The 26,427-nt window shown below is 42.2% G+C and overlaps 1 protein-coding gene across 1 annotated transcript; it reads right to left on the bottom strand.

The window, feature by feature from the left end:
- Window positions 1–626: 626 nt before the first annotated feature.
- On the bottom strand, window positions 627–24,955 carry nin (ninein (GSK3B interacting protein)). Its single transcript, XM_044142517.1, has 28 exons — window positions 24,748–24,955; window positions 22,254–22,347; window positions 21,207–21,370; window positions 19,142–19,187; window positions 18,884–19,059; window positions 18,621–18,761; window positions 17,606–17,764; window positions 17,355–17,491; window positions 17,090–17,230; window positions 16,156–16,330; window positions 15,949–16,059; window positions 15,769–15,858; window positions 15,540–15,675; window positions 14,660–14,781; window positions 13,114–14,189; window positions 10,064–12,163; window positions 9,688–9,786; window positions 9,295–9,364; window positions 9,036–9,203; window positions 8,837–8,953; window positions 8,489–8,602; window positions 7,778–7,924; window positions 7,478–7,657; window positions 7,226–7,360; window positions 7,055–7,156; window positions 6,030–6,122; window positions 2,764–2,877; window positions 627–1,535 (listed from the first exon to the last, which is right to left on the bottom strand). Exons 1-28 carry the CDS (start codon window positions 24,937–24,939, stop codon window positions 1,320–1,322), a joined length of 6,615 nt encoding a protein of 2,204 aa, XP_043998452.1. The 5' UTR covers window positions 24,940–24,955; the 3' UTR covers window positions 627–1,319.
- Between the last annotated feature and the right edge of the window lie 1,472 nt (window positions 24,956–26,427).

Genomic DNA, 26,427 nt, shown 5'->3' with positions numbered 1-26,427 from the left:
TGAGATTTAAAGGAAGTCAGTGTTTCAGCGGTTTTACAGTTTTCTGGAAGTTTGTTCCAGATTTTTGGTGCATAGATGCTAAATGCTGCTTCTCCTCGTTTGGTTCTGGTTCTGGGGTGCAGAGAGAAAGTAGAAAGAAAACATTTATTTATAAATAAACGTAAAAGTAAAATAAATAACACAGATGGACTGATCAGAAAGTGTTAGTGGTATCAGAACAAAGGAGGATAAATAATATATCCTTTTTCAATTTTTTTTTAATGACACCATTACTACTTTTCCTTTCACGGTTTTGCACCACCAGTGTGTTGCTCTATCATTAAATCCAAAAAAAGAAATAATTTGTGATTGGAGCATAAAAAAGTGTAAAAGTTCAAGTTGCAATACTTCTTCAATACACTACAATACCTACTTGATCCAGCTGGGGAGCTTATTTTTAAGTAGACAATTAAAACGTATTTTTTAAGAAAGATTTTGACCATGTGAGAAGCTTCTACATCATAGTGGTGGAGCAATCACTATTTAGTTCAAATTCCAGTTACCTCAATAGATGAATATGTTAAACAGCAGAAGAAGAAAAATGAGACATTTTGAATCAGGAAGAAAATGACCACGAACTATCAGAATGCTATACAATACGTTTTATTGGCATTTGCAACACAGATCATTTCAGCTCAAAAACATTCATGATGGCAACTTTACATATTGCAACAGATTATAGCATTTTTCTCCTCAATTATAATTAAATAAATGTTAAGTATTGCCACGCGAGACTTTTATAGTCCACATAGATTCAGGTAGTGTTAAATAAAAAGCAAAAACATCATCTGCATTACAAAACTGATGATTCTGTCCATGATTTTACTTCCTGTTCGTTCCTAACATTATCTCCACAGGATCAACACAAACGGACATTTGAAGATTTTATAAACTTTTACATCAATATTGCTTTTCTCTTTGGACAGAGATAGTACAGAGTGTGCCAAGGTGGGATCGTTTTCCTACTTGTAGCTAACTTTTCAGCTTAGAAATTGTTTTAAAAGGATAAATTACTACGAAATAAATGACTACCCAACCGTTTGACCTCGCATTTGGTTCATCAAAAGATCAAGTATGTCAACCTGCTGCGGTTACGAATAAAACAAATACAGATCCTGCATATTTAGCAGCGACGTTTACACACGTCTGAGCCCTCCAATTGTCCTGCATCTGGCTGGATCTGTTGCACAAGTGTCCCTGTAGTTCGCATACATACAGTGCTTCCTTAAAAGTTGGCACAACCAATTCCTTCGAACGTTCCGAGTGTTTCAGGAGACGCGTTACGGGCATTTGTAGTTGTACGGTAGCAACGAGAGCGTCGACGGCTTTAGGTCCCGCACTATCTTGTTGAGGCTGGAGATCTTCTCTTCCAGCAGGTAGTTCTTCTTCTCTGCAATCTTCTGCCGCTGCTCCGTTATTTCCAGAGCCTCGATCAGCTGAGAGTTCTCCACGTACAGGTCCTTGATCAGCACGTCTGCTTTGCCGTTCTTGTGCAGCTACAAGAGTCGGAGAAATGAAATATTTATCAGTAGCAAGTTCAAAGATTTTCTGCTTGGAAAGTAGGTGGAGACAGATTAATTGGCAGGAAAACCCCCCCCAAAAAAAACAATTTTCCATGCCAGTCAAACTTTCAAATAAAGTGCAAGTAGAACATATTGATATTAATATGGTGTAAATGCTTCTCAAGTAAAACGTTACATATATTTACTGTAAGTAAAATTTCTATCAGAACATCAAGACTCTTGTGCTACAGATTATTTTGAATCTGTTTCAAAATAAACCACTGTACCCTAACAAAACTGGCATCACCATCCCCATCTGAACTGTGTTAAATGTCACTGAGAAGAAATACATAATAAATAAACAGTCCGTTAAGTTCTTAGTCTCACTATTAAGCTAATAAAACAGGACAGTTCTGGTTCTTCAAAATAAAGGTACTTTGAAGGTAACATTTAGTCACCGTCCCTCACTATTTTTTATGTAAGCATACCTTTGAAAATGTTTCTGGTTTAAATTTGTGAGTAAAAAAAAAATGGTTTTACTGCTTGATTTTAATGTAAGAAATCCTCTGAAATTAAAAGGGGAGGGAACAATTTTAATACTAGATGAAGAGCTGTTTAGTCAGGTCTGTTGGAAAATAAAAGCACTTCCTGTTTGATTCAAGATTAACAGAACCGATTTGTGATGGTTTTCTTTAAACAAATCCACATTCCCAATCTGAATTGCATAAATATTCATTTTCGAACCACTTTATTATTTTTTCTTTCATGTTGAATTGAATGTTTGTGAAAAAACAATATGAAGCTATCCAAGTGTTCAATGAGTCAGGAGGAAACTGATGACCTACAGAAAATCGGTTTTCTCCAACTTGAGAATGCGAGTTCTTCAATCAGGAGAGATTTTACTTAAAAAAAAAAATTAAAAGTTGGGAATTCTGATGGAAACACTTTATTAAAAAAAAAAAAAAAAAAAAAAAAAAAAAAGAGGAGTTTGAATTTGTAGTAAGCCTGGAAAACAATCTTTAATCTCTCATTAATGAAACTGACTTTGACTTTTAAGTTTCAGTTACTGGGAAGAAAAAAAAAAGCCCAAACATTTTCTCAAGCATCTACAAAGGAGCTCACTAGAATTTACTCATCTATCTTTCCGCCGTCTCACTTTTAGTTTATAAAAGTTCATTTTACTGGCATGTTAAGCCACTTTTTAAGAATGATCGTAACATACCTGGTCCTTCAGCTGAGTCACCTTCTCCTTTAGCAGCAGCTTGACGTTATGGAGTGAAAGTTCGATTTCCCTCATGCGTTCCTCCATCTTCTTCATCTTCCTCTCTCGTTCATCCTGGTGAGAAGACAGCCAGAAATATAGTCAAGAAAATGCCGACGCAGCAAAATGTGATATTTTATTTTATTTTTTTTTTAAGTTGTGATAAATAAAGACATGAGTTTTGTTTAGACATGGTTGCTTTATTTTCCAACTGATTTTTGCAGAGAATGATTTTCGGTACAATTCTAAAAATGATCCCTTAAAAATAAATTACAATTAAATACGCTTAAAATAATTTCACATATGCCTACAAAAAATTTATAATTTAATGTATAAATAAAACTTAACAAGATAAAATAAATAACCAAAAAAAAAAAGAAAATAACCATACAACATGGAGGAAAAGAAAAAAAGTGACAACTCAGAAAATAAATATGGCAATAATGGCACACCAATTAAAGATAAATACTACAAAAACAGGAAGTGAAATAAATAAGTGACAGAAAAACTTCACTTTGGTTGCACAGCAGCAACAAAAACAGGTCCAGAACATATTTAGCTACATTTATCGTCTGACTTGTAAACATTTCTAGCTTAAACAGAAAGAAAACAAAACACCAGGAGTCTTACACCATACAGTGACATGTTGGGTGATTAAATGAAGAGTCTTAGAGGGAACAAAATGCACCTAAAACGCAACTTTTCTCCATAATAATAATAAGGCAAATATCCATAAAATTTAGCCTCTGATGATTTAAAAACCCTGTCACATTTATTACAAACAGTAAAAGTGCTCTAATGAAACTACAGCATCAAAACTCCCTGGAATCAACCCGATTTAGTAAACTATAACAGTCAATATCTGTCGACTGTACATACAGTAAAAGTCACATTTTCTAAAATATGTCTGGTAAATATAGCTTTCAGTGTCATTGTTGTAAATCCATGTTGCTTTGTAGAAAAGAAATACTACTAATAAAATAAAAATACCCTGGCAGGATCCCCCTTTGCTCGTTCCTGCCCCCTAGCAGCAGAGAAACACAATCGCACCTTTGTGCCTTTTTCAGTCAGGCACATTTGTTCAGGATGTGGGAGAGTGACGGGCATCACATTTATCGCTCTGATTTCAAATATGTCAGAAGAGAGGAGACGTGTTAAAGAAGTCGAACACGGGGGAAGCAGCGGCTGTCACAATCCACCGATCCGCCTGCAGCTGTCTGCATGAGCGGCCCGTTGCTCCGGCGGCGCCCCCTGAAGAGAAAAGGCAGGAACACTTCACCAGAGGTCTACCCTCTCCTCCAATCCTCAACACACACACACACACACAGTCGTGTTTTCATCACTTGTGGGGACTTGGACATTGACTTCCAATAATTTCTACAGCCTATTCCTTACCATACTCCTAAACCTAACCATCATAAACCTAACCCTTACCTTAACCCTAACCATCACAGACCTAATCACTAACCCAAAAACAACAATTTCCCCATGGGAACCAAGAAAATGTCCCCATAAGGAGCAATGGTCCCCATAACCCCACACTGTAGACTGAAATAGGTTCCCATAAGCATATAAAAACCTGGTACACACACACACACACACACTCTACAAGGTTTTTTTTTACACTTTTAGGTCTGCTTGTCAGACGTGTTAACTATAAATCTATTCTATTAACTAGAAAAACACATTAAAAAGAAAATCTATGAAACTATAAAAAAACAATTGTAATTCTAGTAATTATGGCATTGGAACCTGATTTCCACAGTTATAAAGTGCCTCACAGAGTATTTACTTATTCTGAATTGTATTACTTCTGCAAAGAGAAATACTTCTGCAAGGCATGGCCAAAAAGTTCGTAGTTATATTATCTGAACATAGATGAAGCATTAACACAGCTCAATTTTAGTATAAAGATCTGCAGTACACAGAGTTTCATACCTTTTTTTTTTTGCTAATGTGATCAGAGACATAAATCTAATGTTATTAGCTTGACAGAAACAGCAACAGCAAAAATAAAAAATAGAATCCTCAACCACACCCAGATGATCACCGTAGCTCAACTACTTCAGCCCAGAGATGGAAACTTAAATGAGGACAGTGAGTTTCGTGACACATACAGTCTGAATGGACTCGACACCAAACCCAGAAAGTAAACACTACATGCGTGGCATGAGAACAGACAGATGCTGGGATAGTGATGTGTGTGACGGCAGCAACAAATAAAAATAATTAATCATAATAATAAAAAGAACACAGAGAACCCAGCATTTAAGCTAAAAGATAAAACGTACAGTGGAAAAAAACCAAAACTGAACAGAAATCACTCAGCTCAGATGTTTGAAAAATTACACTTTTGATTGAGTTTTCAGCCATCTTTTAAAACGGATACATGTGACGTGTTGCCAAAGTATCCACACCCTTCGGGCTTATTCACATTTTTTCAAGATGCAATCGCAAACTTCAAAGTATTTTCTGGTGGTCGACTCCACTGATGAGTCTGAAAGTTAAAAAAAAAAAAAAGCAAGGCAGACACACCTCATCTGGCTGTGGAGGCAGCATCATGCTGTGGGGATGCTTTTTCCAGGAAACATTGTTACAAATTTTAAGAAAATGGATGAGGGGAAACCTGTTAGAAGCTATAAAAGACTGGGAAGTAATTTATTGAGAAAAACCTCCAATTTTAAAATTTTGTATAAAACTGTTTTGTTTTTTTTTTGTTGCTTTTTTTAAATACAAAGCTTCCAACAAAATTCTAGACAAACTATCATCACCCTGGGCGACCTTTGCTCAGTCATTAAAACATTTCCAGCACATTTGGAGGCAATGTTAGTGTCTGTAATTATTTCTTTTTTATATATATAAAACATTAGCATAATTTTTGAGCGGCTGAAGTGAGCGACCTCAATGGATTGAACACAGCTTCGCCTTTCACTGTATCCCATGACAACAGATGAACCACAGAAGGACACGGTGTACAAGTTCCCCTTTGACAGAGCAAGTTTACAAATAACCAGTGACACAAAGTAAATACAGAGTGATAGAAAATGAAAGAGGATGGAAGTAATGCATTATTTACTGAACAACGATGCAGTGGTGCTAAACCGTCTAGTTTAGTTAGCGCTACATTTGCTGCAAAGTAGATGGAAGCAGAAGGTCTTCATGTTTTTGTTACTGCAGAGTATAATCAAGACTTTTGGACATGATTCTAGGTTTTAATTTTGCTTTACCTGCATGTTGTCTGGGTCGTCACCACGCTGCTGCCCCCTCGGCCCCCTCTGAGGCGATGGAGGAAGATGTCCGCCGTACTGCATGTGAAACGACTGAAAGCAAAAGAAGAAGAATATAGTAGAGTAACTCCTAAAAACAAAAAGAAAACATTTATGAAGGTATTTTCAAAGAAAGAAATCCTGAATAATCTGCATGTACAAACTTTTCGAGCATTGTACAAAGGGTTGAAGATTTTGCTTTTGTGAAATCTGGATTTGTTTTTCACATCAGTACGCCCAGGGCAGCCATTTTGTTTGACAAGCCAGTTTTACGCTTGTTTATTTGGACTTTTAGGTTAACTCCACGGAAGAATATTAGGGCCAGGATGAGATTTTCTTTTACATTACCAGGCTAAAGTCATAATATTTCCAGAATAAAGTCATAAGATTACCAGTAGTAATTTTGTAAGAAGAGTAACACAAAAAATTAAATAAATTACAATGAGGAATGTTGAGAATCTTGTGAAGTTATACTTTTGTATCATTTTTATGCTTAATAGAAATGGCATAAAAAAAACAACAAAAATTTCTACCACATCAGGATGACATTATTATCAGTAGCAGGGCTTTGAAACAATCGCGCAAACAAAAATGTGTATTTTGAAGAAATATTTACACAAACTGAGCTGGTCATATCAGATTCTGATAACGAAGCTTTTTCCTTATTAAAACATTTTTTCTTATAATTTTCAGATGTGTTTTTTTTTCTGGTAAAATTGCATCTTTTCCGTTTAATATATATGACTACGTTCTCACAATTAAACAAACCAACTCTCTACCATGCCCTTCTACAACTCACATAACGGATGAATGAAATAAAAGTCACTTTTTGAAAATATTTCCTTGGAAAAAGGAAAGCGAGCATAAAAATAGAAACAAAGATTAAAATCAGAAAACAGATGTGGTATGAAAAAAATCGGAGGGCTTATTTTAAGTCCTAATCATACATTTCGAGGACAAAACTAAGTGTGAAGTTAAAAGTCTACCTCCATCATGTGTGTTGACATTCGAGCCAACTGTGTCTTGAGTGACTCGTTTTCTTGCAGAAGACTGTCCAGTTCTGCGTGGCTTTGCTCAGCGTCGCAGCCCTGAAACAAATTTAATAGCCATCAGGAAACTGCTGCTTTATCAGAATGCTTTTGAGTAAAGATTTTCACCCGTGGCAGCTCGGCTTTTGCTTCCAGCTCCTGTTTCAGGAAGAAGTTCTCCTGTTCCAACGCCTTCAGGAAAGAGGAATGGCTCTGCTGTTTCTGTTTGCTCAGCGAGAGGATCGTGGCGTCAAGCTGTCGGATCTGAAAGGCACGAGCTCAGAAATTTAAACGCCTATTTATCCAAATTTATTTTGCATGTTTGGTGTTTTGTTTTGTTTTTTTACATTAAATTATCGTTATTGGTTGGTGAGAGCTGACCTTTTCTCTGGACTGGACGAGGTCGCTGCCGATGCTGTGGACTTCAGCTTTAAGCTTCTCGTTTTCTTGCCTCAGCAGCTGCTGTTCCTGCTCCGTCACCCAGGAAAGATCCTCTCTGTTCAGCTTCCTGCTCTGACTCTGCAGGCCGCCGGAGTGCAGGGCCATCTCCAAAATTTGGTTCTGACATTAAAATAGAAGAAAAATAAAATCACACTTTTGCACTTCTGTTTTTTGCTAAACATTCCAATAAAACCCAAAAAACCAAATGAACAAAAAAAAAACCAGAAAACAAAGTCTCACCTTCTCGTTTGCGTTCTGCAGTTGTTTGTGCAGCACTGCTACCTCGTGCTTCAGGGAATCCCTCTCCTGCTGCAGAACGCGGAGGTCTGACTTGAGGCGGGCGCTCTGCCGGTTTACCACCTTGAAGCTCTCATCTGCAGATACCAGCTGGGGAGAGAGAGGAAGAGGGGGGGGAAGACAAGTTCAACATTCATTTTCCAATTCAAAACTCTTCATGTAGACATCGATATTTCTGTTAAGTGATTTAAACTTGGTGAAAGGTGGTTCATTTTTAATCTAAAACTGTAGCTAAACCTACTCAAACTTAGGTTTGAGTAGCTAAACTTAGGTTTAGCTACTCAAACCTAAGTTTAGCTAGGTTTGAGTAAAAATGAATAAAATGAGTTTATTCATCGCGCAAATGAATAAACAAATAATTCACTGCAAAAAGAAAATCTTATGAAGGAAATAATCTGACAGTGGAACAAGATATTTTATCTAATAAAAAGGGAAAAATATCTTGTTCCACTGGCAGACTACTTACCTAATAAATAGCATTTTTCTATCAGTATTAAGGGATTATTGACTTAAAACAAACTCCCACTTCCTACTGAAAAGTTACTAGCAAGTTCGTTTTATCATATTCAAGTGTACTCAGATGTCTGCACTAAAATTAGACCAAATATATTTGGATTTTTTGTTTTTTCAGTGTTGTGGATATTTGGTTCTTACCTGCTCTTGAGCTTTAGCTAGCTGGTCGCGCAGACCGGCACTCTCCTTATCCACCGTCCTGCACTCCTCTACCAGACTGCTGAGCTGACTCTCCATCGATTCCACGTGGAAAGCCTGATATGAAAAAAAAAAGTTCCCCTGAATGTTCTATCAAAACTTTTAAGAACCTTTAGAAAATGCATGTATGAGTGCAGCAACATTTTGTCATTTTACAACAAAGACAAGTCGTCGTACAGTGGGAGGAAACGGTTTTCATGCCATTCTGCAAATAGGGATCTGAAAAGTGTGGCGTGCATTTGTGTTCAGCCTGTTCCCAACGAACCGGCTCGCCCACGTCAAGCCGCTCACCTTCTCCCTGAGGTCAGAGAGCTGCTGTGAGAGCTGGCCGTTTCTCTCCTCCAGCTGTGCGGACTCCGTCAGAGCTTTGTCAAACTCTGCCTCCAGAGCAGACACACAAGCTGCCATCTAGCACAAAACAACCACCAATCAACTACCAGCTACCGCCGGGCTCAACAGCAAGTACAGGAGCGGGGTCCGTGTTGCCGACCTTGGTTTTCTCCTCGGAGTGGAGGGCCTCCCTCATCTCGTTTTCCTTCATCAGCTCCGCCAGCTGCTCTCGCAGGCTCTCGATGTCGGCGACGCTTTGGGCGTTTTTCTCCGCCAGGAACCCGTTGTCGTCCTCCAGCTGATGGCTCTGCGAATGCAAATCTGAAATCTGGAGAGAAGTCAAACCCTTAAAATGCATTCGCAAGCAGCGGCTCTTGGCGACAGACTCTGCCTCGTTGTTCAGAAACGTGCTCCGTTACCTGTTTATTGAAACTGTCAGCTGCTTGTTGAGCTGCGAGCTTCTCTTTTTCCAGATGCTCCAAGGTTTGTCTGCAATGGGAGAAATGAGAGTTCAGGCAAAAAAATAAAAAATAAAAGCGGGAAAGTGATGAGCTGCAGGTTTTATTTCCAGTCACACGAGGAGGACCTTACAGGCTCCACAGTAAAACCAACATTAGATTTTATTTTGAAGAACAATTGTGGGGCTAAGAATGCCATGCAGCTGCCATAAAAAAGAAGCACTAAATAGACTTTCATGATTTTTATCATTATCCCAACAGTACCACAAACTATTGTGATCAAATTCTAAGACCCTACGACCCACCACTGATGGGACTGGTTTTTTTTTTTTACATTTTATTAAAGCGGCTCACATCAACTCATCCTTTGCCTCCTTTAAGTCTCCTTCCTTCAGAGCGGCGATGTTTTTTTGTAGACAGACGTTTTCCTCTGCAAGACGAGTAGCTTCGTATCTAAAGGAAGACGGACTTCATTAGAAACTCATTTTACAAGACATTAAATCAAAGTAATGCTTGGTGTTGAACACATACGGCGAATTCAAATACTCAGGATGGGGTTTTACGAGCACGAAAGCAGCTTAGCTCAAGTAATCTCTAGCTTCCCAGGAAGGGGAAGCGGCTCTACGTTGTGACTGGGGGGGAGACATTGAGAGTGGATCTAACATCAGAACCACTAGTGGGAAGGGGAAGCAGACGCCACTCAGGATCCTAGTTTTTCCCTCCACTTTACCTATGAGCTCGAGTGGTTTCACTTAGTATCTGCGACTCGTCCTGCAGCTGTGCGATGGTCCTGCGCAGTTTGCTGTTCCGCTCTTCAAACTCCCTGCAGCATTCCTTGACGCCAAACCCCGCCGGGGATTTCTCCTCCGGCTGCAGAGAAGGCTCATCCGAGCGTCCCTCCGCCGGCTCGGCGTCCGAGTCCGAAAACCCGTCCTCCTGCCGCTCCAGTTCGCTCAGCAGGTGAAAGAGCTCGCCGTTCTCCGTCCTCATCCTGCCGATCTCGTCCACCAGCGAGGCGCGGCGGTTGCCGAATTCGCGGAAAACATCCAGCCTGCTCTCCAGGCTCCAGACCCGCTTCTCCAGCGCGTCGTTTTGGTCCTTCAGCTTGGCGTTTTCGCACGCGCAGTCCTCGTACCGGATCTGGAGGTCGGCCATTCTCAGGCTCCTCGCCTGCAGCTGCTTCACGTGCTCCATCAGCAGGAGCGCTTGCACTTTGAGCTTGCAGTTTTCCTCCAAAGCCTGGCGGCTGCTTTTCAACTTTTCGCTGTGGCGCGCCAACAGACTCTCCAGTATTTCTGATTTCTGCTGAAGCAGGGCGATCTTCTCGTGCAGCAGAACGTTCTCCTCCGTGGCGGTGTCGTACAGGTCCTGTAAGTTCAGAGCAGGACTCTCCTGGTTCTCGCAGCCAAAAACTCCAACGGTTTCCACGCTGCCGCGTGCGGATTTGCCCTGGTTTTCACCCCCTTCCTGTTGGCTGCGAGAGCCATCTGACAAACAATCAACCTCAGCTGGATCAGCTGCCGCCTCCCGCAGCATTAAACCCACAACCTCGGTCTCATGATGATGCTGATCTCCAGGCAGACAGCTTTTGCCGTCCTCTCGCGGTTTGGTCTCTTGGTTGGGCGATTCAGCAGCTGCTTTAATTTTGTCAGCAAACGCCAGAAGCGGAGAGACGTCCTCGCCCTGACTCTCGTGGGAAACCGGTTGGCATTTGTTTTTGACATAGAAACAATCATGTTTCTGGTCAGGAGAATCGACAACTTTGTCATCACTGAAAGCGCAACAGTTTTCCTGGTTTTCATTCGCTCCGTCTTGGCTGTCCTGCTCGTCCGTTTGGTCCTCAATGGTGGTAAAATCGCCATGGTAAAATTCCTGATCAGCATTTTTCCATTTCTCTAATACACCTTCATCCTGATCGGACTGAACTTGACATGATTCGTCGTCTTGATTCAATATAAGCACATTCATGCCTTTCGATTCCTCTCTGTTTGTTCTGGATACGACCTGTAGCTCCTCCAGTTTGCCTTTAAGAACATCTCTTTCCGCTCTGAGCTCCTCGACTTCCCGAGCGTCTCTCAACTTTTCCTCTAGAACCACCAGATTCTCCAGGACCTCCCTCCGCTCCAGCTCAAAGTCCAGCGTCGCCTGCTTGAGAAGCGTCTCCAGCTCTTCGACTTTCACCTGCAAGTCGTCGCGCTCGGTTAGCAGCTGCATCCTCTCCGCGACCAGACTCTCCGCACCGGAAAGCGCCTCGTCGTGTTTCGCCTGCAGCTCCGAGTTGCTGCCGAGAAGCTCGGCCCGCTCCTGCTTAAAGTCTTCCACCGTTTGATTGAGCAGCAGCTCCGCCTGAAGGACTCTGTCCTCGGACTGGGCCAGCAGCTGCCGTTTCTCCTGGAGCCGGCCGTGCAGGTCGTTCAGCTGCATGCTGAGCTCAATTTCCTTCCTCTGGGCGCCGCTCAGAGCGTCCTCCAGTTCGTTACGGAGTCGCTCGTTCTCCGTTCTCAGTGCTTCCGTTTCTTCGCCGTGGACATTTTCAAGCTCTCGTCGCTCGTTTTCCCGCTCCCGATCGAGTCGCTGGAGTTCCTGAGCCGCGGCCTCCTCCGCCGTTTTTCTTCGCTCTTCTGCGCCGTCGAGGGCATTCTGCATTTCTGCTGCCCAGCGCAGCTTTTGCGCGGCGTGGCTTTCAGAGAGGGTCGCCAGCTCGCTTTGGTAGTGCTGTTCGAGTTTGAGGAGTTGGGCCTGAAAGCGCTCCGCCGCGGATTCCTGATCGCAGGAGAATCGATCTTCTGCTTCTCTGACTCTCTGGGTGAAGCTGATCTCAACCTCCTTCCTGTACATGGTCATTCAATGTTTGTTACAGTAGCAGTTTGAGAGATTTGTCTGCTTTGTTTTTATTTCTGGATAACAAAAAACATTTTAAAGACATTTGGATATATATGTTTGAACACCTTATACTAGAGATGCACCGATACGATATCGATATCTGTATCGTTCGATATTGAAAAAGATTCTAGATTGGGTATCGTAACAATGTGCCCTTCCATAACGGCAGATCTACTCAGTCTAGTTCCACGCTTTGTGCTCTGACCAACGTCATTCTTCACTATATTTAGAGTTTGTGAACTATCTGAAAGAAGATTTTTGTTGCAGTTATTTATTTTTGTTTTTGTTTTTACATGCATAACCAACCTACTGTCTTTGTTAAGTTTCTTCATAATTTATTTTACACTGGCAGTAAAATAAAAGAGACTGTTCAGTCCAATTACTTATTTTATAACAAGACATTTTCCTCATGTTGTGAGTAAAAGAATCTGCCAGTGGAACTAACACTTTTTCCATCAACACTAAGGAATTGTTGAAAAGATATTTCCAGATGAAGAAGTTTCTGTCAGCTAGTTACGTCTCATTTAAAGTGTCCCAAGATGTTTGCCGTAGAAGCTAGACCAAAAACACTTGGTAAGATTTGTGTTTTTTGCAGTGCAGATGTTGATATTCACAGAACTTTTCCATCCAATCTGACTGAGCCTGAATTACTTTAGTAATAGAATAGTAGAAAACAATAAATACCTCAAACGATCGGTTTTAAAAAGTACCGAACCAGAGAGGAAAACAGGTCATTCGTGGATTACTTTTTAGTTCGTTCATCTGATGGAATCCAGTTGAACTAAATTAGCATCTATGGTTACAAAGATGTAAGAAAACTTCTACGAGCTACAGTCCAAACTTCTCTGTTGATTTTTAAAACCTTCCAGTTTTAAAACTTTAACCATCAGCTCTCACCTTTCTTTGGCGATGTCCTCTCTCAGTCGGTCCAGCGCTGCGCTGAGTGCGACCCTCTCCTCGGCATGCTTGTTGCTCAGCTCCCTCAGGGCCTCTCCATGTCTCTCCTCCAGCCGCTCCATCTCCTCGGCCATCAGCTTCTCCGTCCTCCTCTTGCCTTCCACCTCTCTCTCAGCCTCGAGCTTCTCCCTCTCCTCCTCGAGCTTCTCCCTCTCCTCCTCCAGCCTCTCCTGGATCATCCCTTCGTAGTCCTCTTCCAGCTGCAGCTTCTCCCTCTCCCAGTCTTCCTTCAGCCGTCTCTCCCTCTGCTCGAGCTGCTCCCGCAGCTGCAGCCTCTCCTTTTCGAGCAGCGCCCGTTCGCTCGCCCAGCTCTCCCTCAGCTGGTTCTCCTTCTCCTCTTGCTCCCTGACCAGTCGCAGCATCTCTTCCTCCAGCAGCAGCTGCAGAGTCTTGCTGTTCTGCTCGTCCTGCTGCGCTCTCTCCTCCTGCCACTGCTCCATTAACGTCTTCACCATTTCACTTTGCTCCTTCTCAAACAGCAGCTTTGCCTCCTCTAGCTGGACTTGAAGTTTGTTCTGGTGGCTTTCCTCCAGGACTCTCTTTTCCCTTTCCCAGTCGTCCAGCAACCTCCGCTCCGACTCGTCATTTTGCCGCTGCAGTCGCGTTTGCTCCTCCGTTAGCTTGCTAACCTCCGCGGCGTGTTGGTTCTTCAGCTCCTCCATCTTAGCCAGGAGGTTTTCGTCCATCTCAGCCTGCTGGCTCTCCAGTGAGTTCAGCTGGTCCTCCAGGTCAGCGATCTGAGTGTGAGCTTCCAGGAGCTGCTGTCTGAGGTTTGTGGCTTCGTCTTCCTGTTGGTTCTGGAGCTCTTCTCTCTCAGCGGCCAGCTTCTGCTCCAGACGGGTCCGGTCCTGCTCCGCCTGCTGGAGCTGGTTCTGAAGCCGCTCTGCGTGGCTCTGAGCTCCGGCCAGCTGCTCCCTCAGACCCCGGGCCTCCTCCTGGTGCTGGAGGATCAGGGCAGCTTTCTGGTCCTTGTGGGTCGCCTTCTGCTCTTCCACAGTCCTTTCAAATTCAGTGATCTGAAGAGGGGAAAAAAAAAAAAAGGGATTCTTGCATAGTTTATGAAAAAATGTCACACTTTTCCACTCTTCAAATTCCCTTTACTACATATTTCAAAGCCTTTTAATTTCTTTATTTGGGATTCGGATGGAATATTTAAAGTTCACCATGTCTGCCGAGCTTCATTAACAAAACTTCTTAAACTCATTTGAATAATAAACAGATCCTGGCTGCACTGTTTAATAGTGCAATGCATGTACAACTGGACTGAATTGTCGTAAAATTGTGTGTTGTACATTCATGCAATACAAATGCGTTGAATTCGTTAGAAGAAAGTCAGAATACAGGCAATTTTTTCACTTGAATTTATAAAAACCAAAACAACAATATTAAATTACATAATTTTCCAGACTCTAAAGCTTTCAGACTTCATCCCAGCTGAAAACGGCATTAACAGAAGCCTGCAGAAACGCAGAAATGGATGCCACACCTTGCTTTGAAGTTGGTTTTGCAAATGCTCCATTTCCTGGAGGTGCTGCTCCTTCAGCTGCTCCAGCATCATCTCAGCTTCCAGGCTCATGCTGAAAGGCTGGACCTCATCTGGACCGATACCTGCAGACGGTCACATGATCGGCTGGTCTCAGTATCACGGCGTTGGCTCGACGACAGGCAACGTGTCCAGCCGGAGTGGGCATTTATCTCACCGTTTATCGTTTATTGTGAAAATTTCTGATTATTGTCGTCTCGATAAATTTCAATTAGTGACACTGAAAAAAAAACACAAAAAGTCTCCCAAAACCTGACGGTACTATTGGAAATTTTACTTTTACCATTTGTTTCACGACAGCGTAGATGGACGATAAATTCGAGAACATAATTAAGTCAGTCGCTGTGTGCAGTTTAGTTCAAATGGAAATATTTTTCAAGAACAGCATTTTGTGTTTGCGATGCTGTAAATGCGGCGCCACGCTGTCAGAGCCAAACAATTACCTTGAAAAAAAAAGTAATAAACAGTTTTTTAATCCTAATTTATCTCTCCCACAATAGCACTACAAAATAATGTGGTTAAATTCTGGTTTCATATTGCCCAGCCCCATGTTCTGTATATGCTGTTTATCAAATGTACAGTAAATCAGCCTCAACAATCAAATCAGTGGAAATTATAAAAACTGTCATTTAACGCAGTAAATTACCTACTGCATTCTTACAGCAACGCTCAGGTTTTTGTTTTTTTTTAACAATGAACGAATGCTTGAAAATTATCCACCTGCATTCCTGCTTTAAACATCATGTTTGTTCGTGATACAAAACATAGCGCAGTCTGCCGTTAGCGCCAGAGGATGAGGGGTTTCCCCCCCCCCCATGACTACCTGGGTCGGACTCGGTGCCGGGGCTTTTGCTGTCCAGCTCCTCGGACAGAGGTTTACCGCCAGATTCGTGAGATTGGCCTAGACTGTGAAACCCCCGCAGCTCCGACTGCAGCTCGTCGATCCGGTCCTGCAGCTCCTGCCGCGCGAGCAGAAAGGAGTTAAATGAAGACGATGCACTGAAGATAAATTTGGCTTCGAACTGACGGGACAACAAGCACGAGGCGGTTACCCTGCATTGTGCTTCGTATCCGCAGCGCAGCTGTTTGATTCGCTCCTCCTGCAGAAAGAAGTCGGCGCTGCCAGGGTCCAGGTCTCCAAACTAGAACCATATCCCACATATTTTGATGCGTGGAGATATACTCTGTAGCTTTGAAGTGTCATAACAGGAAAACAAGAAGGATTTTTGCACCTTGTCTTTCATGATGTTCTCCAAATTTGCCTGCAGTTTGATTATTTGGCTTTGTGCCTCTGTTAGCTTTTCGGTGCCGTCGAGCAATTCCGTCTCAAGCCGCCTGTTCTCCTGAAAACACACAACAGTTTATGAGTGTGTGTCTTTTAAATTCATGGATAAATGTAAAATAAAAACCGACAAGGTGACTCGAGAGCCTTTCGGCACCTTGACTGAGATGGAGAGGTGATCTCTGAGTAACGATTCCTCCTCCCGGATCTTCTGGATCTCCGCCTCCAGTTCTTCGCGCTGCAGGCCCGCCTGCTGCTGCATCTGGTCCATCTCCTTCGTCAGCTCCGACCGGACGGCCGACAGCTTCTCCTTGTAGTCCTGCTCAAGCTTCCTGCCCACATCAACAAAAAGGGTAAATGGACATTTAGGACAGAAAAAGAAACAAGTTTCCATGTGATAAATCCCACAAAACAGTGCGATAAAGAGTCATTTCTGAGAGAAAGCCAACTGAGTGCTTCAAACTTTCATGGAAAGTCAGTTTGAAGGAACAAACAAACCAGAAGGTGGCACCAATTAATTTCCTGTGCCACAGGAAGGACCATTAAAGCTGGATTTTGTCTCATTTCATTTAATTTGGGATGTTCGTACGGCTACATTTTAGCTCATTTAGACACTTTTCCAGCCTTGCACAACTCTGCCTCAAATAAAAAACTTTACAAGTCAATTTTACTTATATGACAGTAATAAAAACAAGTGAAACTGAGATGCTAAATGTGAAGCGGTTGATCATTCTGGTTGCACCTAAATATATATATATATATATATATATATATATATATATATATATATATATATATATATATATATATATATATATATATATATATAAAAAAGGTACACCAGTGCAAAAGTCAACAGCTGCAAATCAAACATCTGTCTCAAAGAAACCCATAAACCAAAGAACACACAATAAAAGAGAAGATGTACTTTGCCAACTATACTTTAATACATAATTTGCAAAATCTTCCAGGTCTACAATTATGATTACATCCAAGATGTTTGCAGATTTTACGGTTTCCCTGCTTTCTAAAACCTACAGAGTTTTGACTTTTAATCAGAAAAAAACAGAAAAGCAGAGGTGATAACTGACCTGAGGTTGAGGTTGTTCGTGTGCTCTATTGCGGAGTGATGCTCGTCCACTTCTGTGGCCAGCTGAGTCTTCTGCTTCTCCGTTTTTTCCAGATCAGACTGGATTTTTTCCTTCTCTCGGATTTCTCTGTCGACTCGCTCTCTGAGAGGAACCACACAGAACGAAATAAAATCCATCATTGTGCAGTTTTTGATGGTTTCGTTTGATTTCGACAAGATGATGAAAATGGTCTCATAGGTGTGAACGAGCAGCTGCTCTTTCTCACAGGAGGTATCTGATCTCAGCTTTGAAGCTCGCCAGCGCCGCTTGGTGAACTTGATTCTTGGTGCTGAGCAGCTCGTTTTCGAGGGCCACGGTGAGTTCGCCGAGACTCAGTTTTCCTTCTAGATTGAAATTCAAAGCCTAAGGGCAAAATATATATATATATATACACATATATTTACACAATTGTAAATTTTTTGTGTGCGTTTTTATTTAGTTCAGAAAGATGAGCCGAGTCAAACTACAGCGTGGCACCTGCAGGATCTCGGCGCTGTTTTCTATCCCCTCCTCCATCCAGGCGTCCAGGACGTATTCGGCCGGGGTGAAACCGCTCCCGTCGTCGAGTGTCGAGAACAGACGCATGCCGATGGTGCTGGTCAGAGCCGAGATCCTTCGGCCGCCCTCGTCGAACGGCTGCAACCGAAACCAAACCATATCTTAGACCTTACAAAGACTACAGAGATCCAACTTATAGCTTTAAAAGACAACAAAAAACAATGGAGGCTTCTGTTTGACTAGCTTTCACATTTGGTGAAAGCTTTTGGATTTATGTGACAAACCAACACAAACCAATCCATTTGTGTGTTTATGTGGATGCAGACGGACATTTAAAATTTTTGTTTGTTAGAATGAGATTTTCACTGAATCATGGGCTTTCAAAAACAAATCCATTCCAACGAATGCTTTAACAAACCCGCTTGTTTTTAAATAGAACAAACATCCAGCAGCTTTTACTCACTTGGCTGCACTCATTATTAAAGGTGGGTTAAATATAGCTTTTGTGACCCACTGCTCCTGAGAATAAAAGACAGAAATCTGGGAAACAACCCAAATACTAAAGGAAATTGGAAATTGTATACAGTTCTTTTAAAAAGGGAAAAAAATGTTTTACATATGGATTATTTTTTTATTCTGAATAATCTATTACTTTAAAATACTACACGTCATAGTTGAGCAAATGAATCAATTCAGTTTTTTTATTTTTATTTAATACAAAAGGATAAATAAAACTGAAACTCCCAGGCTCTTTCCAACTTCACCGTGTAAACCAAGCAAAAGACGCGTAGAGAGTCTTTTGCTTGGGGGTTTAATACATAACCACACCACATTTTTCTGAGTTTTATTAGAAATACATTTGAAGACTTGCGTAATTTTCCTTAGGCGCTACAATTCTGCAATAGTTTGTGTAATCCCTTAAAATACATGAAGATTTGTGGCTGCATTATGAAAGAGTTCAATATGTACTAACACTTCTGGTGGGTGAACCAACCTGAGTGGAATGATGTCGTTTAAACTGCCTATAGGGAGTGGAGGCTGAGGGTGATTGCGGTTTGTTCACGACCCTGGAGATAAACTCTTGGACATTCATCACTCCGTCATCAATGACACTGAGCAGAGCGTCACTGTTAACCTAAAAAAACAAACAAAACAAAAAAAAAAACTGTTGTTTAAGACTAAGTTTAAGATATGTTGAAACGAAACTTCTTTGTAAAGTTGAAGGATTAGCATTTCACTCTTCAGTTTCTGTCACACCTCTAGACCCAAATGTTCACACAAGGCCAGCAGTTCAGAGTGAGCGGCACTTCCGTCCCACGCTATCCCCAGCTCCTCGCAAGCTTCACGCAGTCGCTCTTCCAAGCGGGCCGACAGAGGAACGACGGACCCCCGGGGCGTGCTCGGCTCGTCGGGGTTCCACAGATGCATTTGACCTGCGCAACGAAGGCAAATTCAGTCGTCAACAAGCACCGCCATTGTGTGGGGAACTTTCTGAAATGACTGACTCGGACATACCTTCCGCCTCGTACTCCTCCGTGCTGCTTTCATGGGCATTCCAGCGCTACCGGAGGAAATTAAAACACAAAAATCAGGGTTTCTAAAAGTTTCACCAACTAAAATGTAATACTTTTAACACCATTATGAACTGAATTCAAGACCTACATCACCACAGAAATTTGCTAAATTATTCCAACCAACTGGCGATGAAATTGCACTTATCCAGAATAGCGCAAAAGAAAAAAAAAAAAAAAAAAAAGACAGAAACGCTAGCTAGCCACCTAGGGTGTGTTAGCATCGAGTCTAAGTGTGGCTGAAATTTTGCCTGACAGAAAAGTCCGCGACAAAAAAAATTTAAAATAAAAATAAATAAATACATATAATATATGAGATTAAACAATTCTGTCAAGACAAAATATGAGACTTGTGATTAACGTTTTAAAAGGCCAAATTAAATTTAAGACATTTTAAGGCCTTAATTTTAGATAAACTTTTAAGACCAAGTTTATTTTTGGTAAATTTACTACATGACAGGAAAAAAAGGAAACAAAACAAAACACTATTTTACAAATCAATAATTTACCAAAAAGAAAAAAAAAATGAATAGGCCGAAGTCATGGCTTATACTTGCCTACCCCATTCATAGACTCCAGTAATGAAAGATGTCTGCTGCTAGTCAGGAAGACATGATGGAAGCTACATAGACATGATAATATAAGACTTTTTAATGATGCGTGGACACCCTGAAAGTTCCACTGTAAGAACAAGTGCTGGAAATATTGATGGTATTAAATGTTAGAAAATTATCAATGACAAAAACTATTGTCTGGGACCCTGTATGAAGTGGGACATCCAAAACAAAGGTAAATCAAATTAATCTTCACATATTTGCCGTTGCCACTCGCAACTGATTTCACACAATGTCTTCTGCTTTCAAGAACTACTAAAAAGGGAGTTTGGCCAGGTGTGACCTCCTGAGCTGAAATCTACTCCCAGAGTCGCCCTCTATTGTTTGGGAAGCCGTCACAGCGGGAACAGAGAGCAGATGGGATTCTGCGAGTGGCATTTTGATACATGGAGTGGAGGCATCCAGGACGGTGGGGGTTACTGGAGCTCATTGTTCCTCCACCCACAGCACCAGGTTTGCAGTCTCTGTGGCACAGCCCCTCCCACCCCCCGTGACCCAGACCCATCTGCTGACCCACAGCGGCAGACATCATCAATTGTTGGAGCCTTGCGTAGTTAATACCAAGGCACACTTCAGTTCAGCGTTTCAGAGTGTGTTTGTCTACAGGCATCAGGGGTGGAGTCAAAACAGGATGTTACGGGAATATGTAGATTATAATTTTATACCATTCCTGACATTTTAAATCAAAACTTTTACTTAATTTGGTTTAATTTTCCACATGTTGGACAATGCATGAGTTGGGTTCTGACTGGGAAGAAGCCAAACAAAGAATCAACTTTAGTAATTTTTTATCTAGTGGGAGATGATGTTGGACTTGTCATCACAAATGATCGCAATTTTAGCTTCAACAAAACATCTTCATCTCTCGTCCTCTGGCAAAGAAATCAGACTTATTCAGGTTAAAGACGGAGCGGACCCCTCAAAGCATCCATATCCCCCGAGGAATAATCAACGAACGGCAGATAGATTCAACCCAAACATGCTAGCTCACGTTAAAGCAAAAAACTTACAAGGGCTATCCTTAAAGACCCCAAACTCTCAGCATGCAGAGTTGACACAAAACTCAATGCGGCCAGCATCGGGTCAAAAAAAACGCCACCAACACCGGTTACGTGTTGATAATCCAAGGCTTTTGAAACAGCAATTATGTCAACGTTATTTACAGAGAGTACCAACTGCTTATGCAATCAGTGTCTTGTGAATCCTGCGCCGGAGCGTCTACCTCGCATTTTAAAAGGCCCACTCTGAACGACGCTAAGCTGATTAGCTAAGAATACAGCCTCAACGCCTGGCAGAGGCTGCCGTGTTAACGCAGTACAGGCAAGGACAGGAAAGGAGGCGATAAGAAAGGCATCCAAACGTGTTCGGAGGGGTGGGGGAGCCTTAGCTGTTTACCTCACGCTTCCTGGGAACAGCCGAGTCATAGTTGTCCTCCAAATCGTCCTCGGTGGCTGGGTTAACCTCAGACAAGTCTGAAACGGGCTCCAGGAACTCTGGCGTGGAGCGGCGGCCGTAACGTTTGCTGCCCTTCACAAACTTTGGTTGGATTTCGGGAGACTCTGTGGCGACAACGCGACAAGAAAAGTAGCAATTTATAGCACAGTGCTGGATTTTTTGGTTTTTTTATTTTATTTTTTACAAAAAATAAAATAAAAAACAGATATGATGAAAGTACAGATGCACCAATCTGGCTTTTTCTGTACTTCTTAAAAAAAAAAAAAAAAAAAAGATGCTGTATATATACTTTGATAAAAGTGGTCGCTTGTTTATAGGCAGAAAATGTTAGAAATTTCTAATTATGGCGCATTAAATGAATAGGAAAAAAAATTTTTTTCTTGTATTTGACAAAATCCATGTCTGTTTATTTATTGCCACTTCTTCAGGTTAAATGCAGACACAAACGCTAAAAATAATCCCTGTGACTAATATTTACCCAACGCCTTCAGTGGCCACTTCTCTAAAGCTGCCAACTTCTGCAAAAGCAGAAACCAAATAATGCTTTGACAGCCAGGTGTTCCCATTCTCTGAGTGTCGCTCGCGTCGCATTACAGGTCGACAGGCGCATTATTTCCAGGAAATTCACCGGAATCGCAAATATTAGTGTTTCCACGGAGACGTGACAACTGACAGGCCTGTATTTACTCTAGCAGTTCAAGACACGATTGTCAATATTACTCATCAAAACATAAAAATTGATCCCAGACTGAGACAGTTGACACAAAGCGAGACAATGTGAACCTGAAATTATTTTTGCATCACGTACAGTAGACACGTGAGGCAGAAGTCGAGCCATGACGCGTAAATACGACAGTCAGCTAGTTGGCTGGAGATGAGCAGCCGAGTCAGCATAAGGGCTGCTCCGCCTCACCAGTCGTCTTCTCCACTTTCAGAGTCTTTTGAGTTCAATATTTAACTTGAGGCTGTTCTAAATAAAGACGTTACCTGGCTTTGGCAAGGGTTCCTGTTCGGCTTGAGGAGCCTCAATGGTCGAAGACAAAACCCGGATAAGAGCATGCTTGAATTGGTCAAAGTCGACCTGAAAATAAGAATCAAAAATGTAAAACACATGGCATTTTTAACCCCATCGAGTCAGAATGTGACTCAGCGATCCCGCAGACAAGATGGGAGCAAACTGTGAGGACGACGGCGATCGCCTTCAGAAAGTGTACCCCACGCAAATCAAATTTTTCTATGCAAACTTTCCACTAAACTGCACCGCATGAGCTTGTTTCTTGTTTTTGCTTTGTCAGGACAGAAACGCTGCTTGCAGTCTGATCTCACACGAAAATTAGACGGTGTAGGCAGTGCTGCATGTGCCTGAATGATGGGGCTGCAGTGAAGGCAGCAGGTGATGCAGCATTTATGCATCGATGAGACAAACTTGGCTCGCAAAACATTCCTGAAGAAGCACAAACGGCTTCTGTGTGCCTTGCTTTTGCTCATTTTCCCTGAAATCTCTGCTGTGTTCTTATATGCAGCGCGATTCTTTTTTTGCTACTCAATCCAGGACGCTTATTTTGTACGTGGAATCCGATTAAAAAACAGGAAATTACTCAGAAGAACTTTGGCTGCTTTACGCCCGAGGTAAAGGTTACCAGAGTTGTGTGCGCACCGGAAGTTTAGCGCGTTGATTAAATGCGACAAATAAGCAAAACACAGAAGAAAAACGAGGCTTTGTAGGCTAAAAATAAAAACTACATCTAAAGCGAGATTCTAGAGAAGTCTGCCTTAGTAGTAGCCATAAATAAACTTCAAGATTGCGCAGAATGTAAGCGATGCATCTCTTCAAGAGAAAGCTGATCAAAATTCCTTAGCTGGGCCGTAATTCCCTTGAAATGTGTTTGACTGTCTGGAAGACGCTTCAACCAGGAGCAGCAGAGGTCACACTTCAACAATCAGCAGCTGCCAACCCTGAATATGCTGATTTTCTTTGTGCCTCCGAGGCCGACGGCTGGCGCCTTTAGGAGTCCTTTTTCTTTCTTTCTCGCCCTTCTTTTTGGCATTCATTGTTGGGCGTCGCGGTCGGTTCACCTAACATTCACTCCCCTCCCCGGCCGCACACACCCCCACATGGGGGACAATAGCCACCCGTCTGCAACACGCTTATACACAAACAAAACCTTAGGAGAAAGAGTGAAGGCAAGCATTTTGGAAAAAAACAAAACAAAAAACACTCATGTTTCATCCAAGGAGGTTAAAATGATTAAAGGATAATCAGTCAACACGCACTGAGTTTTTCATATTCTGCTCATGCTTCATATACACCCAGGAAGAGCACAATCCAGAGCACACAACACGTGAATAATGATTAACCGGAGTGGTCGTCTTGGTGATGGACGCCCTGAATGAGATTTTCTCAACAAGACGGCAAACAAAGCAGCAGAACGTATAGAGGCGAGGGGGTTGTGGGCAAGCAGCCAATTAAATTCAGAGGTTTTCCTTCGGGAAGGCAAAAGAATACTTGTTTTTATTATTATTTTAAACTTGTGCTGTCCAACAGTGCGGCGCTCAGAACTGGGGTTTGTTGTAAATCTGACGGGGCTGTCGAGGCGAGACCCAACAGATTTACTTCCACAAGTGGAGCATTACAGCTTTCGCCCTGATGATCCACTTGATATTTATGAAACTCTATTAGAAACGACTTCGGGTTTTATTTCATGTAGTAATAGTATTAATAATAAAAAAATAATAATTAGGTATGCTGCGGTGGCGCAGGGGTTAAAGTACAACAAAAAATGTGGAGGCCCGAGTTCTTGACGCGATCGTCACAGGTTCGAATCCCGGCCTGATGACCTTTTGCCACACGTCTCCCCTCTCTCTCATTACCCACCTTTCTGTCTAATAACTCTCAAATAAAGGCCACTACAGCCAATAAAACCTTTACAAAAAAAAATAATTATAAAAAGATGAGATATGCTTAATGCAGAAACTATTTTCATATATGCAGGATTTCTGAAAGACCCAACAGATTGCATATGAGGAAATTTTTAAGACCATTATGATTTAACTTTTAACACAAAGATAAATTAGATTTTAGATTTATGGCAAACCAAGTTGAAATTCAGGTTGATTTGGGCTAGAATAATTTGCTTGATGCTCGGGTCGGGACTCGCATGTTTAATGAGCGCCACATAAAGTTTGTTGCTCTACGTGTTATAGTCTAAATAGAGGAGCAGATGAAGAGTTTAACCTGTTGAGGAAATAAAGAAAGCTAGAAGAGGGGAAAGCTACACTGCTTACTTGAATAGTAGCCTAAACACAGAAGCAGTAAAATCTTAGCTAAAATAAAATGTTCTGGTTTGGATCTGTGATTAAAAATAATCGGTCAGGTTGGATCTAAACTCTAAAATAAGTTACAAAAATGCTGCTAAGGTGAGCTTAAAAACCAAGCTGTAAGTGACTTGTAGGAGAGGAAAACAAATGGGAGTTTGCTCACCCTGGCAGTGAAGAGGTCTTGGTTCTGGAGCAGAGTGTGGATGAGAGTTGGCGCGGCATCGTCCAGGTGCAGAGACTGACAGAGGTCAGAGAGCTCCTCCGGACTCAGGGAGCCACAGCCACTGGTGTCGAAACTGTTAAAAACTTCCTTCAGGCGCTCCTCGTAGTCGTCCTGCCCTGGGCCGTCGTCCATCCCACAGGACAGCAGCCTGCCCTGCAGCGGACAGAGACACAGAGGTTCAACTTGGAGGGCTCACAGAACCAAGTGTTCCTGCTCGCCAACGCCACACGGCTTACAAACAGGAGAGGAGCATCTATTCCACCGGCGCAGTTTTCCGATGGCGCCTTCATCTGAGGAGAGCCGCTCAGCCACTGAGCTCGCCACAAACTCCTCCAGCGTCATTTATGGTGGAGGCTTTGGGTAATCCGATTAGAATGATGAGACTATCAGGTAAACATTGCTCAGGAACTGAGCTTTAGACACACAAACACACACACGCCTTCAGCAGCATTTGTAGAGAAGGTTTTACTTGATCTGATTGTAACGATTATACAATCAGGTGAACTGACAGTGATGGGCATTTCTGAAACTGAGAGACTGCAAATCATTTTGATGCAGCCTGAAAGTGCACAGTGGCACAGTTGGTAGAGCTGTTGCCTTGCAGCAAGAAGGTCCTGGGTTCGATTCCCGGCCCAGGATCTTTCTGCATGGAGTTTGCATGTTCTCCCTGTGCATGGTGGGTTCTCTCCGGGTTCTCCGGCTTCCTCCCACAGTGCAAAAACATGACTGTCAGGTTAATTGGTCTCTCTAAATTCTCCCTCGGTGTGAGTGTGTGTGTGTGTGAGTGGTTGTTTGTCCTGTATGTCTCTGTGTTGCCCTGCGACAGACTGGCGACCTGTCCAGGGTGAACCCCGCCTCTCGCCTGGAACGCAGCTGGAGAGGAACCAGCAACCCTCCTGACCCCATTAGGGACAAAGGTGATTAGAAAAATGGATGGATGGATGCAGCCTGAAGGTAAAGAGTGAACTGTAACCTTGTCAGGTAAAAGTGTGATAATGGGACTGACATGTAGAAAATGCTCGATCTCCGTCATGGCGACCATCTGATCACGAGTTTTCGACAAAGCACCGGAAAGTGATGCAGCGAGAAGCAGAGATTACACAAGGACAACCTGGTCAACACCGTAAATTTCACACCAGCAGATCAAGTTCTTCACTTTCATTTCTGACGCTTCATTTGCTTCCACTGAAAAGCAACACCAGCGAATACGACAGATTCATTTGGCGGCTGCACACTGAACATTTCTGCTCAAGCCTGTGCGTCTAAATACAGCAGACACTCCATTAAAACTGTATTTATCCATATTTTCACAGCTATGGGAATTATTGTTGCCGTTCTGCTTTAGCCAAGACTCTGATCATATTGTTTTGCATTTTTGACTCAAATGTTTGTGTTAATACCATGATACTATTGTAGTTATATTCAATACTCTGTGAACTTCTCAAAACTAGCCCAGCATACGATCAAACTGATCAAAATGATTTGCTTTGTGTTTTTGTTTCCTCCTTGCTTTTTGTAGTAGCTTCACAATTACTTGCTTTCTGTTTCTAATAAATAGCGCCCCACTCTGGGATTTTTTTTTTTTTTTTTTTTTTTTTTACAATGCGTGCGCCAGCCGAC

The sequence above is a fragment of the Gambusia affinis genome, linkage group LG16 (assembly GCF_019740435.1).
Source record: "Gambusia affinis linkage group LG16, SWU_Gaff_1.0, whole genome shotgun sequence".
Taxonomy (NCBI): domain Eukaryota; kingdom Metazoa; phylum Chordata; class Actinopteri; order Cyprinodontiformes; family Poeciliidae; genus Gambusia; species Gambusia affinis.
This window is presented reverse-complemented; position numbering and strand designations above follow the sequence as displayed.

What these genes read in the sequence shown, in the direction of transcription:
- nin (XM_044142517.1), bottom strand. Translation starts at nt 24,939, where the DNA reads ATGGACGACGGCCCAGGGCAGGACGACTACGAGGAGCGCCTGAAGGAA. An exon ending in GCTGAGATCAGATACCTCCT is followed by an intron (nt 17,231 to 17,354) that starts GTGAGAAAGAGC and finishes GGTTCCTCTCAG; the next exon opens with AGAGCGAGTCGACAGAGAAA. An exon ending in GAGGACATCGCCAAAGAAAG is followed by an intron (nt 12,164 to 13,113) that starts GTGAGAGCTGAT and finishes GACCATGTACAG; the next exon opens with GAAGGAGGTTGAGATCAGCT.